The sequence below is a fragment of the Aricia agestis genome, chromosome 20 (assembly GCF_905147365.1).
Source record: "Aricia agestis chromosome 20, ilAriAges1.1, whole genome shotgun sequence".
NCBI classification, from domain to species: Eukaryota; Metazoa; Arthropoda; class Insecta; order Lepidoptera; family Lycaenidae; genus Aricia; species Aricia agestis.
This window is the reverse complement of record NC_056425.1, coordinates 12,464,770-12,486,711: the sequence shown is the minus strand read 5'-3', so window position 1 is coordinate 12,486,711 and position 21,942 is coordinate 12,464,770. Positions and strand designations below refer to the sequence as shown.

The following is a 21,942-nucleotide window of genomic DNA, read 5'->3' as shown; positions in this document are numbered from 1 at the left end:
TTTTTACTTCCGCCCTACCTGTAACCAATGCTGCCCTACCTCAAATCTGACTTTAGCTACAGCCCTGGTTTCGTAACTACCAAAGTTTTATGTTGCTTGAAATTTGAATTTCTCAATACTTATGTCTTACCATTATTATAATTATTATAATGAGAATATGGTAGGCACTGCCTATTGCATGTTTCATTTATTTACCATTTATTTCAGGCCTGTACCTATTAACAATTATTAACATAATAAATCATGAAGTTATTAACATTTGAAGTCGATTTCCTGTGCTAGTTATCGAAAATAAGTAAGAACTAAGAATACAATAACAATGCAAATAAACTGTATTTTGTTACGGTATAAATATTATAATTAAGTATAATATGTTATGCGTAATAAATTATAACGAATAATAAAATCTTACATATCCAGATTCCAGCTGGGCTAGCACGGCCACCAGTAGAAATGCGAAAGTATGGACAAACTGTGGACATAAACTTGAGGTCCGTTCCGATCTTTACCGCGGGCTCCGACTGACAAAAATTCAATTAAAATGCCACTTAATGACAGACTATAATATATTATGTCATAAAGTAGGGTATTATTTGAATTTTTAGGACTATAGTCTGTCATAAAGTGGCATTTTAATTGAATTTTTCGGAACGAAAAAAGGTCTCAATTCACCTTAAGTTTATCTCCACAGTTTGTCTATACTTTCGCATTTCTACTGGTGGCCGTGCTAGCCCGGCTGGGAGTAAGTTGTAACAAAGCAGTGTGAGTTGTGACGTAATTACATTAGAGTGTGAACTCAACATAAGCGATACACCCTTACGTAATTGAAGGGGCACTTGCAACTCTTATGATGAGTATCCATGGGCGACGGTAGTTGTTTTCCATCAGGTGACCCGTTTGCAAGCCCCCTTATTTCATAAAAAAGTTTTGAAAGTACTTTTTTGTGATTTGTGTGGAAGATACAAAAGTGAAGAAAAAAAAAAGTCTTTCAGAGCTGCTACTTTCACGGTAAATTGTATACTGAGTTCTCATACACACCCTAAAGTATTATCACTTAGTTTTGTTGCACCCTGCATAAAATTCTCTTGTCGCGATGTTAGTTGTCAAACTCCTCAGAAACGGCTGGACCGATTGTTTTAAAATTTTGTGTGCCTGTTGGTCTGAGAACCTTCGCTTCCTTCAAAGCCTTCAAGCATATAATGCAAATGCGTTTGCCAGATCAACTAGTATTATAATATCTAGTTTGTTTACTTGTGATTAGCTTCTCATCATTACCCGGTCTGTCAAAACAATTATGCTTGCGTGCGCGAGCGTACACTTTGACAGGATCGTAGTCAATGACTAATGACAGCTGCGGTATACTCCATGTCGTGTGGAAACTCACGGTGTTATTAACATTAGAAGTGAGTTATGAGGTCACTGGTTAAAGTTGTGCATCCAGATTCCAGGTTTAAACTGCTTTAAGGTGATCGCACATTTATCAGCACGCACGCGCCGAACGCGCCGCATTTTATAATTCGTTGTATGAAATGATGTGAAACCTCGCACATTCATCCGCACCGTACGCGCCGCATTTCGTGTATTATGCGGTGCGTTCGGCGTGTACGGCGCGGCGCGTTCGGCGCGTACGGTGCGGACAAAATATGTGCGTTCAGCTTTAGGAGGGGACTTAGGTTTAAACCTAAGTCCATTTTTACAAGCATTTCTTTAGTTCTATTAATAGTAAATGCTTGTAAAATTTTGCACGCATTTATAAGTCTCAGGAAAACAGTGTAAATTGTAAAACTTATCTAATAAAGTAAATTACTAAGTACATTCTAAGCTTTAAGGAAATAAACTATATTCTATCTACCTATGCGACAATTAAGGGCGAAGACGCCACTTTTTTAACCGACTTCCAAAAAGGAGGAGGTTATACGTTCGGCTGTGGTTTTTTTATGTATGTTCAACGATTACTCCGCCGTTTGTGGATCGATTTTCAAAATTTTTCTTTTGTTGTACAGGGTGTTGTTCCGAGTTGGTACCATGTTCACAAAAATGGTGGTCTGATGATGGGAACCATGAAGAATCGAGGGGACTCCTTGAAATTGAAATGGGAACCTATGGTTATTTTGGTTTTATGTGATGTATTTTAATCATATGGTATACCACGGTTCCGAAGGTGCTGAACAGAACTCTTGATTCCTTATAGATACATGTTTGGGAATTTCGGCGTTGTTTAAGGACCCACAAGCATTAGCTACTATGCTGATAATATTAATCATCATCATCATCATCACTACACCGTGCATCATTACATTATGACCATATTTTTGGTACGTTTCATAGTCTCGATCTATAACGAGACTGATGTTTTCGATCATTATTCTGTAGTTTGTTTATCGATTAAAACACCAAAATTGTATAGACAACCTTAAGGATAACTAAAAAGAGTGAAATTATTATTTTTAAACAAAAAAATTAAAACAGACTTCCAAGGTAAAGACAAAAGTAATATTCTTAAATGAACTAAAAAGTATTAAATAATTCTTATTCTGTACCAGCTAACCTAATGGCCAGTTCTATGATAAAATATTATAACTCAACTTATAGGACTGGTACCGACATCGAAACTATGAAGATTGAGAACAGAAATAATCAAATCAAATCAAATCAAAATCATTTTATTTGCTTAGGAATATGGTACAATAAGGTGTTAGCTTTTTCATTTTCCACATATTCTACTACAATGAGTGTGCAAATATTATTACCAGATACTAAGGTTAATGTATTACCAAGTCGTATGTATTACCAAGATTTATTATATAGAAATAGAAATGTCGATACTTAATTAATTATTGATTTATTACATTACAATAGATAGGTGCATTTTATAATTTGTCATTATGTCGGATCTGTCAAGAAGACAATATCGATATTTTCTTAACAAATTTTTAAAATTTAAAATTTGCTTAATATTACAATGTTTTGGAACTGAAATATACTGAATTGTATCTATTTTCAAGAAATAATCGCTGAACAACTTAGAACAAAGCCGGTGTGATAAATACATAATATAAAAAGGTGCTCTTTGGAGGAGGAGCCTGTCATTGTTTGAAAAAATAAAGAAGCGAAAATATATGGATCTGCCGCCTGCTGGCCTTGTAGAAGTACTTTCCTGATTGTCAGAATGAGTCGTGAAAAGATACGTTAACGACAAAAGGTAAAAGATAATTTGGATCATGGATTATAACTCACTGTGAGAGAGGCCTGAGCTGTTTCTACGAGTACAGGGTAACTCAGTGCGGTCCAGCACTCTGATGCATATTAATGACGCTGACTGGGAACCGTCCGGAGAATTAGCACACGAGCTATGGCTAGCGACAGTATAATGCCCAAGTCTACGCCGCATGATGAAAGGTACAGAATACAGTTACAATAAGGAGCAGCAGCGACGTCCTAAGTTTAAATAAGTATACATATTATTACTACATATTATTTATCTGAATTATTCTTTAGTTAATCTTATTATTATTTATTTTAATTTTTTTTTTTTATATTTTTTACTTTGTAATGTATGTAAATGTAAAATATATTCCAAGATTCTAGTTTAAGTTATATTTTAGTACCATGTCTATGGACGTTAATAACAGCAGCCAGGGCATTGAATGCCCGCACTGCCCCTGTTCAAGTCGCCGTTTCAACGGCGTTCACGGGTTGAATATACATATCAGCCGCAAGCATAAAAACCTGCTCCCGCAACCTTCGTCTGATTTATCCTGTATCTCGCCATCCCCCGGCAGCTCCGCTCAGCCCAACCATACCGACCCCTACGATTTCGACAGCCTTTCCAAGTTCAAGCGCAGTGTTCGCGTACTGAAACACGTGCCCAAAGGAGCCAGAAGTCTCGCAGCTGGCAAACTTGCGGACCTCATCGATGCCTGTGTCGATAAAAACACCAAAGCGGCCTGGTATGATTTTTTAACATTTGCCTTCTCTGCACTGAGAGTACCTGATCAGACAAGCAAGTTATCCCTCACAACGAAAGTGAAACACAACATCTACAGCTCCTGCCCCTTGCCCTGCGAGATCCCAACTCGGCAGCCCTTCAATCTATGCAAAAGGGTTGAAATGAAAGTACACGAAGGTGATTTAGCAGGCGCAGCACGTCTGCTCGTCTCAGACTGCAAAATCGCCCCCGCCGACACAAGCACCGTTGAGTCTCTGATCCAAAAACACCCCACACCCTCCCGTTCACTATCCATACCCCCCCTGTCCTCCGTAGAGCTCTTATCCCCTCTAGTGCTGTCCCCATCGGATGTCGTTTCTGCTATACAAAGCTTTAGTAACTCGTCTGCCTCCGGCCCCGACGGCATCCGCCCCCAACACCTGAAAGAATTATTGTCGCCCTCCGCTGGCGACAACGCCTCGCGTCTGTTAAAATCACTTGCAAATCTCTGCAACTTCCTACTGCAAGGTGAATTAAACCCAGATGTAGCCCCATACCTATATGGAGCGACACTCTGTGCCCTCTTAAAAAAAGACGGTGGCATACGGCCTATAGCCGTAGGTTCGACCTTTAGACGCCTCGTGGCGAAGTGTGCATGCCGAGCCGTCAGGGAACCTATGGCGTCACATCTGCAGCCCATCCAAATTGGCTTCGGAACTGCCCTCGGCTGCGAAGCTGCAATTCACGCGACGCGAGCCTTTGCTTTAAACTCCGCCAACAGCGACTGTGTCATCGTCAAGGTGGACATTAAAAATGCCTTCAACTCTGTTGAAAGGGATTCCATCTTAAACGAGGTTAAGGATCTAATCCCTTCTCTATATCCATTTCTTCACCAGTGCTACGCTTCACCCAGTCACTTAACATACGACAGTCATAAAATTTTATCACAGGTAGGAGCGCAACAGGGTGATCCCCTGGGTCCCCTTATATTCAGCCTAGCCATTCACAAAAAAATATCATCGATTAAGTCTCCACTGAATGTCTGGTATCTTGACGATGGCACAATTGGAGGAAGTCCAGCGGTAGTCGCAGAAGATATCCGAACTCTCACTAGTAGTCTTAAAGAATTGGGACTTGAAATTAACACCAACAAATGCGAATTATTCGCTTGCGGCGAGATAGACTTACCGATAATCACCACCTTCGATTCCCTGCTCCCCGGAATAAAAACCCTCAACAAATCAACATTCTCCCTACTAGGCGCACCGATATTCACAAATGGCATTCCGTTGGCCCTAGAAAATAAAAGTAAAACCCTTACGCAAGTCCGGGAGCTTCTCGGCAACTTATCCTCCCACGTCGCCTTAATACTTTACCGCTGTTGCTTTTCCCTACCAAAACTCACATATATCATTAGAACGGCTCCAACTTGGCAATTCCATATGGAGGTCTCGAAGATAGACGCTATCATCCGGTCCACGCTGGAGGATATACTTAATATCTCTCTCAATGATCTGCAATGGCAGCAAGCTGCATTACCGGTAAAATACGGCGGTCTGGGTATCAGAACTATGGGTTCTGTCGGTTTGCCGGCATTCCTTGCGTCGTCGAATGGGGTTGCTAATCTTGTCACTAGCATTTTAAAAGTCCAAGGTGCAAGATGCAGCATCCCCTTTATGAACGACGCCGAAAATGCCTGGCACGAAAGTTATCCCGGAATTAACCCCCCCGTAGATGTCACCTCCCAGCGCGCCTGGGATGAACTCTGCTCCAGATCCACCTTAGTGCAAATAAGTAATTCATTTTCAGAAACAGCGTTGGCCCGAATTAAGGCAGCTAGCTGCCCGGAATCAGGCGCTTGGCTCCAGGCGTTACCATCACCGCACCTCGGCACTCTTCTCGATGATAACACCCTTCGAGTAGCGGTGGCACTGAGACTGGGTTGCGAGGTGTGCGAGCCTCACCGCTGCCCATGCGGTTCTGAAGCTGACGCCTACGGTCACCACGGACTCAGCTGCTTTAAAGCAGCCGGCCGTTTTGCTAGACACCATGCACTTAATGACATTCTTCGTCGAGCTTTGGTGTCAGCAGACGTACCGTGTGTTCTCGAGCCCCCCGGTTTGAGTAGGAGCGACGGCAAACGCCCGGATGGCCTTACTTTGATACCATGGGAAAAAGGTCGTTGCCTCCTATGGGATGCCACGTGCGTGAGTACATACGCCGCTTCGCACATTTCCGGCACTGCTCGAACCGCGGGGTCTGCCGCCGAATACGCAGCCAGGCAGAAACACACTAAGTATGCGGATCTGGGGCAGAAATACCTTTTCGTTCCTTTTGCCGTGGAAACAGGGGGTACCTGGTGTAACGAAGCTAAAGCTTTCGTTCGCCAGCTCGGACGTCGGTTGCGGGAATCGGGTAAAGATCCCCGCTCCGGGGCGTACCTGGCCCAACACGTCTCCCTAGCCATTCAGCGCGGTAACGCGGCCAGTGTGATGGGGACATTTGAGCACGGTACGCTGCGGGGTGGCCTTTTTGATTAAGATTTTTAGTTTTTCCCTTTTTTTTTTTTTTTTTTTTTAGTCTAATTATTATCATTGTTAAATTATTTATATTTATGTTTCTGTAGATTATTGTTATTGTTAATTTTATATTCTGAATACTATAAATAATAGATCATAAACATACAGAGAATATACAATACAAACAATAATATTTGTCAAATAATTTTTCAGAGATATATATATCACACGTTAATTTTGTTTAAATTAACTCATTCATAATATTTTGTCATCGAAGAATTCATTTACTGAATAATACATTTTGTTTAGAAGCCAGATGTATAGTTTATTTTTATATTGTTTTATGGTCATCTCTTTAAAGCAGTTAGGTAATTTGTTATAGATCCGAACTGCCATACAATACGCGTTTTTACTACAAATGTTGAGTCTTTGGTCAGGTATAACAAGTTTATGTTTATCTCTACTACTTTTTGTTGCTAAGTTAATTTTTTTAGTAAAGAAGCGATTGAACAACGGCTTACATGTTTCAAAATATTTAGCGCTCGATATACATCTGATACATTTCTTTTGTATTTTGAAGACTCTGTGCATGTCTACGGAGTTGCCCCATATAACGAGACCATAGCGAAGAACAGAGGCAACATGCCCATGATACGCTATGGTTGCTGCTTGAACAGACACTGTGTGTTTTAGATTGAATAGAACGAACATATACTTTTCCAATTTAATACAAATTTTATCGATATGTTCCTTCCATGTGCATAAATAATCCACAGTTAGGCCTAAAAATTCAGTTGATTCTGTCTCTTGTATTTCAACGTCACCGAAATTTACTTTTAATTTATAGTTTGTATTTTGTTTACGAGTATGGAAGTGAACTAGTTTTGTTTTACTTAAATTCATTTGTAAGTTGTTATTTTTTAGCCAATTTGATGCACACCGCAGAGTTTTAGTTATTTCGCTTTTGATGTCACTTTCTTTAGTTCCCCTGATAAGAATAGTAGTATCATCCGCAAATAAAATAGTTTCATGTTCGATTTCATCTGGCAAATCATTTATGTATTCCAAAAATAGTAAAGGACCCAGGATTGTGCCTTGTGGCACGCCTACGTCATTTTTTTTAAAAATCGATTTACAAACAGTTCTTATTTTGTTCTTGGTGGTTGTTATTTCCACGCACTGATGTCTATTAGATAAGTAACTTCTTATCCATTCGAGAGCAACGCCTCTTATGCCTAATGCATGCAATTTATTTAATAGGGTTTCATGCGAGACAAAGTCGAACGCTTTTGTCATATCTAAAAACAAGGCCACAAGAGGAGTCTTTGAGTTATGACATTCTGTTATAATTTTAATCAGTGAGAAGCAAGCATGAACTGTAGATGTTTTCTTTTTGAAACCAAACTGCTCTTCTTTTAATATTTTACTCTTTTCTAGAAAGTCATATATTTTGTCAAACATTACTTTTTCAAAAATCTTAGCAATTATGGGTATTAAAGTAATTGGTCTATAGTTATTGGGGTTAGTACTGTCTCCTTTTTTGAAAATGGGCTTAACTATGGAGAACTTTAGCTCCTCTGGAAAAATTCCTTGGGTCATAGTTAAATTAATAATATGAGTCAATGGTTTGCAAATTTTAGTTTTACATTTTTTAATTATGTCAGTTTTTATATCATCAAAGCCTGAAGAATTTGTATTTTTTAATTCACTGATAATTTTACAGGTTTGTGTTTCCGTGATAGGTGTAAGAAATATTGTTTTGTCATTAAAATTATTTGTATTTTTGCTAAAATTTAAATTAGAAATGTCATTTTTTGATTTATTATGTAATAGATTAGTTTTATTCGTGGAATTATTTAAGTTGCAATTACTAGTTGTGTCAATAAAAAAAGAGTTAAACGTATCGGCAATGTCTTTAGGATCTGTCAATATAGTATTATTTTCTAGGTTACGAATTTGAGTAATGTCAGAGGATTTACATTCTGTAGAATTATTATTTGTATAATTTTTTATGATGTCCCATGTTGCCTTGGCTAAATTTTTTGCCTTTAGCATGTATTTAATGTTACTGATTTTTTTAGATTGTAAGATACATTTATTTAAAATTTTTGAGTATAGTTTGTATTTCTGTTTGCTTATGTGTTGAGTGACTGACCCTTGTCGGTAATGTAAGTAATATATTCTTTTTTTAACGCAAGATTTTTTTATACCTTTTGTTAGCCATTGATTTTTACGTTTAGCGAATTTTTTAACAGTAATAATGGGAAAACAAAGATAATAGAATAGGCGAAATATTTCATAAAAATTAGAAAATGCTTTGCTAGCGTTTTGTTCATTTAAGACATCGTAAAATGTTAAGGAATTGATGCATTCTATAAATTTTGCTATGTTTTCTTTGTTATAGTCTCTTTTTCTTTCTATCACGTAATTACAGTTTTTTACATAATTTATCTGCGAAATGTTACATTCGAAAGACACACTTTGAGCAGTTTCGTGGTCGGAAAGACCTAGATAGTGAATATTTGGTTTTATCTTGGTGTCCATAATATTGCTAATAATGTGGTCAATACATGCCTTATTGCGCGTCGGATTAGTGATATGACTTTTGAAGTTATAATTGTACAGTAAGGCAAGTAGATCTCTTGTGGATGTAGTGTCTTTCAATAGGTCTATATTCCAGTCTCCACAGAGTATAGTTTTTTTAATTTTCCTCTTATTTAGCTGAATTAAAAGATTTTTAAGCTTATTTAAAAATATATTTACATTTGAGTTTGGAGTTCTGTAAATACATATCACTACTATGTCAAAAGTTGAAATTTTAATCGCACAATATTCAAAACTATATACTAAAGGCTGAATGCCGAGATTAATTTTAGTAAATTTAATATTTTTGTGCACTAATATGCAGGACCCTCCTCGTCTTTGACTGAATCGAGAAAAATTGGCAGCTAATTTGTAGTTTTGTAGTTTTAAATTTGACTCACATCCGTATTTAATAAATGTCTCCGTTAAGCAGATAATATCAATTAAGTTAAAGTTTTGACATAAGTCTTGTAGGCACACTTCAAATATATCCTTTTTATTTAGTATGCCAGCGATATTCTGATGTAAGAGCGTAACGGTAGTGTGTTTGTTATTGAAGAAAAAGGTTATTTTCCTTACTTAAATTTTTATTTTCGATTTTCTTGAAATAAAAAGGAATGGTTCCTCTTTTTTGACTGTCATATCGGTTAATAATTTTTGGCTCGTCATTAGTTAAATTATTTTTTTTTGGTTTGTTATTGCTATTCAGATAAAACTTATTATGAATGTAAGTATTTATGTAATGGATTGAGTTAATTTCTATATTTAACTTAAAAATAAGAGCGTTCATGTATTTTTTCTCAACATTTCTAGTTTTACATAAATAGAATAATTTATAGTTAAAAATATCAATAAAAGTACAATTTTTATAACAGTCACTTAATCTTTTAAGTTGGTAATTCATCAACCCTGTGTCTATAAAATTGTTAGATTTTACGTTGAGCAAAAAGATTTTATTATTGTGAAATTTAAATAGAATATTACATAACATTGCATATAAATGGAAAGCATTTTTATCGTTAGAACCCAGTCCTATTATTAAGATGTCGTCTTTTTTTATATTTTTATAAATAGCGTCACAGCAACTAAATAAATGGTCACATGGGGCTCCTGGTTTGACCATGGATGTGATTCTATATGTGTCATTCCATTGATTTGAGTTCATTAATTCTGCTGAAAGGCCACGAACTGATTCGTCTCCCAGAATGAAAATTGAGCGTTCTTCTTGAGATTGTAAAATTGTGTTGCAGTTATTATATTGTGGTAAAGAATCGGCTTCAAGTGGATGTTCAATTATGTTGGGGCTCATAACCCCTACAGCGCCATCTATTGGAGTGTGTACTTCTGCTTTGTTGTTAGTCACAATTGAGTTATCTTTTGTCCGTGGAGTTAAAATCGTTCCAGTCTTGTCATTCCTGCTACTTTTGTGACAGACTTCGCGTAGGGGGGTTGAAAAATTTAGGGAAGTTATTTTTGGCAGTAGTCTTTTAGGAGTTTTCGTCTTGGTTCTATATCTTAACGGCGTCGGTGTGTGTTCATTCTTTTCACCAATAATCTTCATTAACAAGTAAATTTTTTTATCTTTTTCTAGCGAGTTTTTATTTAAAACGGTGATTTCTGAATGTAGTTTGTTTATTTCTTCGTTGGCTATTTCTAATTCATTTTTTAATTCTTGAATTTGGTTTTTAAGATCATGTATTAAGGTTGAATCGAGATCCATGTCACATGTCGGTTGACTTTTGATAGATAGATTTGAATCTGTTGAGTATGAGACATTCATAATATTATCTTCAGTTATGTTGTGAAGTTCGGAAACTGATTTTGCTTTTGGCATTTTGCGTCGAAATGTTATATTCTCCATGTCAGTAACAGACTTGTTTGTAGAGTGCAAATTATAGAAAAAATGCACAAGCGCCGGCTGGGATCGAACCCGGGGCAGTATGGGCTTCAAAAAGCGATACCCGTATAAACTGAGCTAATCTTCTTGTGACGTTGCACGTTACTTTGTGGTTTGGTATCTTTTTGTGATTGCCGTTAAATTTGGAAGTGGGAGCTGAGTTCTGATTGGTTCACTACAAGTTTGAATAGTTCTTTGTTCACTTTCTTTGTCTTAAAATTTTTTATATTAACACTTTTTAGCACTTAAAAGTTATTTTTATTGTAGAACTGATAACGGATAGTATTTAATGTTAATGTATGTTGAAAATTCACTCACTATTTTAAAGTTTTATATCCTTTTTTTAGATTTGACAAGTTTTTATTTATTAACACTGAAGATGAATTTACACATCAAAGTTTTTGTAGATAACGTTTCCAGCTCGTCCCTGCACGTATCACTACTGATTCGCGTATGACTTTAAGCAAAATAACTTAATATTATATTTTAAATCAATTTTAATCACGGAGACGATGTGAACTGTTTCGCTACACTAGCGCCACTTTTTAGTTCATATATTAAGAATATTACTTTTGTCTTTACCTTGGAAGTCGGTTTTAATTTTTTGTTTAAAAATAATAATTGGTATTAGAAATCTGTACTTTTGGCTGCCAATTCAAAAAATTCAAGGTTTCCATAAGAATACTGCTTTTTGTTGAAAAGTGAATCGGCCCTAACAATAATTTGAAAAGTGTGAGTTGTGACACAATTTCTAATCCAAATGTAATAAACTTATAGGGGCAATCGATATAAGCCGCTTAGCCACTTACCTAATATCCGTTAAGTGAAACCCTTGTAGCTTTAGTACGGTTTCCGTTGTGTTAGACATGTTAATTAGTGCTTAAACAGGTGTTTAACTTTTGAACTTTGTTTACTTTTTAAGCTGTAATATTATTATAGGAAGATTATCATCAACAACATGTGATGCATGCATGCCCCGCCTGAGTTCATATATGCACTCTAACACACACACACACACTCACATACACACACACTCACATACACACACACTCGCACCATTACACAATGTATTAGGTCTTATGTGGTCTAATTCTTGCACCATAGCAGTTTTTACTTACTGAACCCAAGACACTGTCGTAGGGCTATGGGGCTCGCACTTTCAGCGGTCACACGAATACACTGAACACACACACACACACACACACACACACACACACACACACACACACACACACACACACACACACACACACACGCACACGCGCACACGCACACACACACACACACACACACACACACACACACACACACACAAAATGACCTTTTTATCCTTAACTCTAGCCTATGTTTTACGTTTAATATATAATATCTAAAAGTATTTGTTTACTAAACCCAAAAACATGATAGATTATAAAATTATAATAACATGAACATTGGATTGTACTTCTTTTACAACCGCCTCAACTGTGAGAATCACTGACTCCGATATCACATTATAATAGTTTCGAAGTCAGAGATCAACCAACCTGTGCCATCCGAGTTTAAATCCTAATTTGTGTACAATATTCATTGCCTGTAAACAAGATGTAAGTTTTTTGGATATCAATAAACGTATTATTATTATTAACAACAGCTCAACAACAACTTTAAATATATAACTCTGTCATACTTCGGTCTGTCTTACTCTAAAATACTCTATTATTAAGCTTATTTTATTCGTAACTTGTAGCATATTGGTGCGAATCGATTTTCGCAAATACTAATCACTTCCTTATCACCTTGATAATGAATAAATACCACTAATAGCGTCTCACACATTAGTGTAAACTGCATGCCATAACCAACTAAATAATGTATGAATATAGAACTCATATAGGCAGGGTCGTCTCTAGCCCATGTGGCGCCCGTGTGCAAACATTACCCTAGCGCCCCCTAACAAGCGCGCGCGCGGTCAAAATGAAATGGGTACAAAGTAAAAGTACAGTTTGTCTGGCCGCTTAAGGGTGAGGACTTTAAGCGCTGGCTTCTTTCGTTCCACCAGACGAACTATAACAGCACATCAAGTTACTACATAGATACTGTCAAATTTCTCCAATATATAATAGATAACAAACTCTATTGTTATTTGTTTTTAGATTGAATTTTTTTCGGTTTTGACCATGATGTGCTCTTGAATCTTGACTGACCCTAACAAGCCTAACCCCAAAACGTAAGTTTTATATTGAATCATTGAAGAGCTCTAATTTCTCTACATCCGAAGAGTCAGCATGGCACAGTTTGTTTTCTAATTTAGAACACTGTGCTTTTTTGAAAAAACGAGCGATATGACACTCACGATTACACCAAATAATATAATCTTCATTTTATGTGTTTTAAGGTTCATTTCACATTGAAAAATAAAGATTATAATATTTATATTGCAAAAGCCGAGCCGCTCATGGCGCGCCTTGCTTTGCTGTAATTCTACAAAATATACAAGAAGAGCTTCGGATATTACGCAAAAAATTGTTTGCAAACTGGAGTTATTTTTACGTTGGTCAATAAAGCGTGGGCGCGCGCCGGCCGCCGAGTGCGAGCGGCGCTCGGCGCCCCTAGGACCGCGGCGCCCGTGTGCACCGCACACATTGCACCTAAGGGAAAGACGCCCCTACATATAGGGCCTGTTTTACCACTTCCTGACAAGTGACAAGTGCCGGATAGGCTATTCACAACTTATATGACAGATACTCCATACTCTACCTGTCAGATAAGTTGTGGATAGCCTATCCGATACTAATCAGGAAGTGTTGAAACAGCCTGTAAGCTGCGACTAAGCTACGTTTATTGTAGGGGAACGGACCAACATTATAAGTCGAGGATACTTTCGTTAATTTCAGTGAAAAATTCGAAAAAAAAATGTATGGAACTAAGGATCCACAAGTGTCTTATGCCATTAGTGTTTTGGATTTACATTTTTAGGGTGCGATTGCCATACCTCGAATGTAGGCTTAAAATCTCCCAGATCCCCGGCCCTTAGCTCTACCACATTTTTTTAACGGGTTTTTTTGGCCCACCACACACCATCGTGTGTCGCCAGGATCGACAGCGGTATCCAACTACGAAAACCCTTTGATATGATCTCATCTCCGAGGGACATGCTAAAACTGTCTTGGGACCCGCAACGAATTTAATCAGTAGAAGATAGGAGGAGTAGGAAGTATACAGTTTTCCCTCCCCATAAAAAGCTCTACCACATAATACTCCCAACCAAACATTGTATTCAGAAGAGACTCACCTAGCAGGAGTACGCACAGGTCGATCCGGAAGTGCTAGAGTCCTGGGTTTAACTCCCATACCTCTAAAGTCGCTTGATATTTTTATCTTAAAATTTTCAAGACTAAGGACCCATACACGACGTATTTGTTTCGCGCCGACGACGCGCGTTTTAGTATAGGCCTACTACGTTTTGAGATGTATATAATCGGACGAGAATGCCGCGTCCTGCTCTAATAACGGCATTTTCACGTTTGTTAGAGCAGGACGCGGCATTCTCGTCCGATTGTTTGAGTCTCAAAACAGTTTCACGCACATGGCCTGATGCGCTCGCCTTCTTCGCGTTTTCATCGCGTTTTGGCACATATAAAGTTTAAAACTTGAGGCTTCCTTGCGTTTGCTGACTGGTGAGCGTTCGACTTGCGTTTGTACCGATACAAACGAGCGTAAAAAACGTCGTGTGGAAGGGCTCTTAGCTCCTAGCTCTCCCACACCATATTCTAAAATACAAACCAGGACTCACCAAGCAGGAGTATGGGCAGGTCGATCAGCAGGTGCCAGAGCAGACCACGACGAGCCTGCATGACCGGCGCGGGGGGTGACGCGGACACCGTCTGTAACAATATACCTACAATGTAAAGAAGAAGAGAAGAATACTCATCACAAACTTACAATGTATATATATATATGTAATATAAGTTGATTCCTATATCCTAGGCAGATGGGGGACCTACGTAATTTGGTCGCGTTACGTCAAACCCAACGGACAGATCACATTGCTGCTACTGCCTAGGAATAAATTTTCTCGATGGTACATAAGAACAACGAAAATCCCTACTGGATATTCGACACTTTAGAATCGGGCCCTAGAGACGTTTACGCGGGTTTAATATCGGCCTAACTCGATAATCGGTTATAAAAGTTTTAGACGATTTATCTGGATAAATATATTGCGTTTATCTTTAGAAAGTCTTTGTAATTTACTTAAATAAACTTTGTTACTTTTTATTGTATATTTTATTCGCTGTGATTTCAATATTTTTTTCTTACTTTTTTTCTACTTTATTAATTTCTAAGGGCCTGTTTCACCACTTCCTGATAAGGCTATCCACCAATTAACTTGACAGATCAAGTATGGAGAATCTGTCAAAAAAGTTGTGAATAGCCTATTAGGCACTTTATCAGAAAGTGGTGAAACAGGCCCTAAAGTTTAGTAACCACGTATTTTATTAGTTACTGCAAATGCACAAAAGAATTTAATTATTCAAAACATACCAACAGAAATTGCATGTTTTTGCAATGGAAACGTTTGTAGCTAAGGTCAAATGATTAATGCTGAAAATACGCCATATATACTAGTAATCAGTGAAATACGCAATGCAGATTATTTAACCATAAAGTTAATATACCTAGCGGAATACAGAAACAAAGGCCTGAGCAAGCGAGATGTCACTATCAGTAACACTGCGTGGGAAAAAGAGACGTGTGATACATGACAGCAGCACTCTTTTTTTGACGTCCAGTCGACACGTGCCGCACGTTGACAATTTAATCTTATAGAATTCATGTACAATCATGCTTGTGTAAGTGTATACGTAACGAAAACCAATTTCGGTTACGTTTGACAGCTCGAGATTGTTGCTCTATTCCGCTAGGTATATTAACTTTATGCTTAGGACTTGCTGCACAATCTTCAAATAATTAATGTCAGATATTATTATTCGATTCTAAGCATTAATTGCTTTCTGACCATATACGAAGTTGACACAAAACTTGCATGCTATTTGACACTTATCTGCAAGATAAAACCTTCGTTTACCACCAAATTAGGCACCATTAGAAATACCTTAATCTCAACAAAGTACCTATCTCAAAGAGAGCTTTAACATTTTTTCAACATGGGGAAATGATTTACGCCTCCTAAAGAATGTAACTCATTATTATTGTTTTATCTTAATAATACTCAAAAGTCATAGAAACATAAAAAACTCATAATATTCTTGTGCTTGTTAGTGTGTTTTGATTTAACACTATCTTATTTTACTATATTAAGCAAATAAAGAATTCTTAGGGCCTGTTTCACCACTTCCTGATAAAGTGCCAGATAGGCTATGCACAAATTATTTGACAGATGCTCCAAACTCTGTTGCCAAGGCCAGCGCCATTCAAATTTCAAACGTATCTTTATAATATACCAAACAGAGGAAATCTAAAATTTATCTCACCTATCTCGTAAGATTAAACCACTGAAATTTATCTGTCCTTTTCTTCTGCTTTTAGATACGGACGCTGAAAAGCTAACACTTATCTACCGGACGTCCAAAATGCCAATAAATTTGACGGTTTATTGACGAGGATATACATAGTAGGATTAACCTGTAAGTCGGTTAACTGTGTAGTAAATAGTTAACTAGTTTATGTCCAGTGATCGCTTTACAAACTGGAATGAAATAATATATTCTGTGGAACGGGAATCGGGATGAAAGACCAACATTTTCATGAATCAATATTCGAAAGACTCGACTTGATTCTTGAAAGACTAAGGGCCTGTTTGTAAGTTGTGAATAGCCTATTAGGCACTTTCTGATAAAGTGCCTAATAGGCTATTCACAACTTTTTTGACAGATTCTCCATACTTGATCTGTCAAGTTAGTTGGTGGATAGCCTTATCAGGAAGTGGTGAAACAGGCCCTAAACCTTTTTTAGTCATCTTAAAGCGTAACTCTCAAATATACTAAAATCTTAGCGTAGTTGGCGTAGTAAAAATATAATCCTACTAGATGTCGCCCGCAACTCCGTTGCGCCAAAACTCGTTTATCGCGCGGGAACCGTACATTTTTCCGGGATAAAAGTATCCTATGTCCTTTCTCGGGACTCAAGGTATCTCTATACCCAGCAAAATCAGTTTAGCGGTTTGAGCGTGAAGACGTAACAGACAGACAGACAGACACACTTTCGCATTTATAATATTAGTATGGAAGTATGGATTATGTACTAATAATAAAAAGTTAAAGTTCTATAAAGAATAACTTATTGAATTAAATATTTAAGTTTTTACGTTTATTTTCCGAACGAAAGTACGGTACCGTAATGTAACAAATTAAATGAGATCATAATAACTATTATTATTTATTATCTTTATTGTTATAATTATTAGATAAATATATAAATGAATTAAATTCAAACTAGCAACGATTTTTTAACCTTACTCTATTGATTTAATTTAATTCTAAATGACACACAATAATATGAGAGATCAAAAATTCAAAATTCGCAGCTTCGTACGAAAAAAGTCTGATTCGAAACTAATTTCGCTTATTAAGTGGTTTCGGAATAGGCCCCCTAGAAAAACAAGTTGCTGATTAATAACATGGAAGTTTAAACATAATATATTGTAGTTGACGTTTTAACGTGCCGTAACTGTGGTAACTTTAACTGGCGTAGTTAACTCAGTTTAACGAGGCAATCAACTAACTTTGGATAATTGAGTAATCTTTCGTGTATTTTTAGCTGTACAGTCTGTAAAGAAAGAGTAGACGCAGTACAAAATTTTCTAAACGTAATCACGCTCATAGTGCCGGAAAAGGACATCGATACTTTTTATCCCAGAAAAATGTCAATTGCAGCGCGTTTAACGAATTTTGGCGTAACTTAGTTACGGGACTCTTCTTAATACATATAAAACTCAAAGGTGACTGACTGACTGATTGACATAGTGATCTATCAACGCACAGCCCAAACCACTGGTCCGATCGGGCTGAAATTTGGCATGCAGGTAGATGTTATAACGTAGGCATCCGCTAAGAAAGGATTTTGATAAATTCCAACCCCAAGGGGTTAGAATAGGGGATGAATGTTTGTATATAATAATACTTCTTAACGCGAGCGAAGCCGCGGGCAAAAGCTCGTCTATCTTATATATATAAAACTCAAAGGTGACTGACTGACATGGTGATCTATGAACGCACAGCCCAAACCACTGGTCCGATCGGGCTGAAATTTGGCATGCAAGTAGATGATATGACGTAGGCATCCGCTAAGAAAGGATTTTGATAATTTCCAACCCCAAGGGGTTAGAATAGGGGATGAAAGTTTGTATATAATAATACTTCTTAACGCGAGTGAAGCCGCGGGCAAAAGCTCGTAGTATTATAAGTCTGAAGACACTATACACTACATAGTACAGTCAATGTGTAATCAATGCTTACAATATGTTCACTATTCGGGTCACTATAACTGTAAAATGCAACTGCACTCTGACGACACTATTTAAAGGGGATTTGAGTGTTTAGATGACCAGATGTTCCGTCATTTTGATATTAACCAAACAGTCTTTGCTTTTAACTTGGTCGTAGGTTTGATGTTTTTTACGGGCTTTGGCTCAGCACACATTCTCATTTCTCACCGCTGTATCTTCTGTCAATACGTGTTGGAACAATGTTATTTTCAAGTTTTGTTCGGAGAACTGACACTGACAAGAAAGATGATCCATCAGATAGGCTGTGGGCATGTAAAAATTCCTGCGCCTGATCCCTAACTAGTAGTGTCAGTCATCCGCTCTAATGGATCACGAAATAAAGAAAGTATAAAAACAACACCTTCAAAGTTTACTGCCATAAGTTTTTCCACTTCTTTTCGATTATTTACTCTGTGGTACAATGCAATAAAGTTACACTTATCAACAAGAACAGTTTCCAGAGATATGGAACTGACGGAGAAATGTAAAGGATTAGTAATCTGGTGTATCAATTTTGTGCCAATCACCAATTACTAGATAGAAGTCGAACGTAACTCGATTTCTAATTGTGGGAGGCGATTCTGTTTCGCAATGTAATTCGATGTGATTTTTTTTTAATTAATCCTTTAAATGATTACTAGATATTGCTCGTTTTGTATAAGTAGTTCGTTGAACGGTAATCTTACATTTTTAAACGCATTATAACTATCCTATTTCCTGAAACTAAAAGTGTCGAATAATCAAAATCCGTCCAAATCGGTTCAGCGAACTTACTTTTTTTTTAGTCGAGTGGAGACAGTCAAGTCTCCACTCGACTAGAAAATTCTGTCAGTCTGGTACCTGTAAGGTAACATACTGACAGATTTTTTTTTGCCTATTTTATATTATACTGGATGCAGGATGTTATAGGTCTACCAGAATCTGATGGCAAAAATAGAAAAAAGAAATTGATACTACCAATACTGGGGAAATTGGAGCAAAACGTTTGATAGTTTTTTCCTTATAGCGGCTGATTCTGCGTGTCATACAATATGTAAATGTAAAAAAATATCCAATGATTAAGGATATTTTTTGAAAATCTCTCATCCAAAGCCATGAGATTCTGGTGAGAACCTATAATATTTTATTTGTTATAAGCATTATAGTTACTGTGTTGCTTTTAGTATTTAATCTACAAACAATATTTCTTGACTCAGACAGACTTTCTAAATAAATCTAGATTAAATAATCCATCACATAATTTAAACGTCTTCACGATTTGAATAACAATAAAGTGCGAATGAATTTATTTGCAAATGAAATGGCGCGCTGTCAAGCCTTTTTAGGTTAGCTGTCATATTGACATTTGACGTTGGCGCGCTTGCGACGGAAAACATTAATTGCGCTGTGCTATTTATTATGAGCACACGAGTGTTAAATGAATACAAGTATTTAAATTATTTAAATCCCTCAAACTATAATATAATTTACAGAATAGCAGAACTAAAGATAGTAAATAGGTAATAGACATGGCATGTCGAGGTAAAAACCGTTTTTAAATTAAATCGTAGTTCTTTAGAGCCATTTCGACATATTTCGTTCACTCTTTAGATTGCATTATATTATATATATGTCACGTTAGCCGCATGCATCCCGACCGCTGGGCAAGGGTCTCAACAGAGTGGGCACCTGAAAATGGACGCCGCCGCCGAGGCCGGCCTAGAAAAAGGTGGCGTGGCGAGCTGGAGGCATACCAGCCAGGCTGGCTATCGGTGGCGCAGGAGCGAGAACAGTGGAAGATCCTGGGGGAGGCCTTTGCCCAGCAGTGGTACACTATAGGCTAATTATAATAATAATATATTGCCTAGGTTCCGAAATAAAAACCAGTATACTGGCCACTGGCCATGTGCTCAAGAAGTCATATAACCGACGCAATATATGCACTGGTGACACGAGTGTGACATTATAGTAATAATGATTTCCCATAAGCCAAATACGTCAATGCACTGACGTATATTTCGGAAATAAGTAGAAGTATGGCGTTGATTCTAGACGTCATAACACTGGCCATTATACTGGATTAAATTTCAGAACTTACCCATCATACTTTTACTTGCTTAAAGACCGTTTCTGTCAAAACATCGTGGCCTATGTTTAAAATGATTGTAGAAGGGTGTCTAAGCAAACAAAACGCGATAAGTAGACAGTTACAAAGGCCGTAAGTAAGATTTAGATAAAACCCCCGTTAGACGCATTAGAACATCTTATCTTAACTAACAAGTTAAGTGTCTGAATACAAAGAGAATGCCATCTGCCAAGTGGGTTAATGTAGAATAAAATACATTCAGGATAAAGGAATAAATTAGGGAACACTTATGGATAGTTTTGTCGTTTTAAGAAAGTTTTAACGGGTATTTTAAATTAAAAGTCAAGTTTAGTAGAATAGTCTTGAAATATAATATTGTCTATCGAGATAAAAGAGAAGACACGATTTTTGTTGTTTGTGAAAGTAGCAGCGCTGAAAGAGCCAATTTTAATTTGTGATTTGTATGGGCTAGCCACCTTAAATATAACGACCTTGTAACAAATTTCTTGCAAATAAATAAATTCTAATTCAAATTCTATTAGCGTCCCAGCGTAATGAATTTGCCCATACAAGTCACGAAAAAATCTCGCTCTTTCAGCCCTGCAATTTTCACAGTAAATTTTATTTTGTTACACTCTCAGGAATGGGTAATCAGGCTGACATATCTATCGAACTCCTAGATCTACGGTGACAATATCTACTTATCAGAGCCCTTCGCAATGCATGGCTTTCTCCATGGTGAAAGACAGATCGCGATAACATGCGAAATCGGTCAACAAATCGACGAAACTCAGCACTCGACAGTACAAGATGTTTGATAGAAAATTCTGATTTCTGACATACCTACAAGGATTATTAATCACTTTGATGACATTGCCATGGAACAAGATCCTTGTGTGTGTGAAACAGCTATCCTTGCAGGTAGCGTTTCTGATTGTACGCGCCAAAATATCCTAGTAGGGTTTTACAAAGGCACAAAGAGACACTTCACTTTAATTTAATAAGGAGTTTGTCAGAAAATGTATGAAGATTCTGTTCATCTTCATTATATCAAAGTTAAGTCTTCCTCTTAAAAAGCCGGTGATGTACCTGCAGCTCTTCTAATGTTGCGAGTGTCCATGGGCGACGGTAGTTGCTTTCCATCAGGTGACCCGTTTGCTCGTTTGCCCCTTATTTTATAAAAAAAGTTCTTATTTTATAAATACTTAAAATCTATGAATGCGGTAGTTAGAAACTTTCGCTAAAGACAACGCGACGTTTCATCGGTCTATGGTAACTTTAAAGCTGGCAACACACCTGCAACTATTCTGATGTCGTTTTGTTCATGGGCGACGGTAGTTATTTTCTTTCAGGTGACCCGATTGCTCGTTTGCCCCCTAATCTATATAATTATATAAAACTCAAAGGTGACTGACTGACATGGTGATCTATCAACGCACAGCCCAAACTACTGGACCGATC

The 21,942-nt window shown here is 37.2% G+C and overlaps 1 protein-coding gene across 2 annotated transcripts in view; it reads right to left on the bottom strand.

Moving 5' to 3' along the window:
• Positions 1–21,942, bottom strand: part of LOC121737167 (phospholipid phosphatase 2-like) — a 101,006-nt gene that overhangs the window by 29,770 nt on the left and 49,294 nt on the right. For both annotated transcript variants that reach the window (XM_042128757.1, XM_042128758.1), the window contains exon 2: positions 14,703–14,793. In XM_042128757.1, coding sequence (XP_041984691.1) covers positions 14,703–14,793 — 91 coding nt within the window. The remainder of the gene's footprint in view (positions 1–14,702; positions 14,794–21,942) is intronic.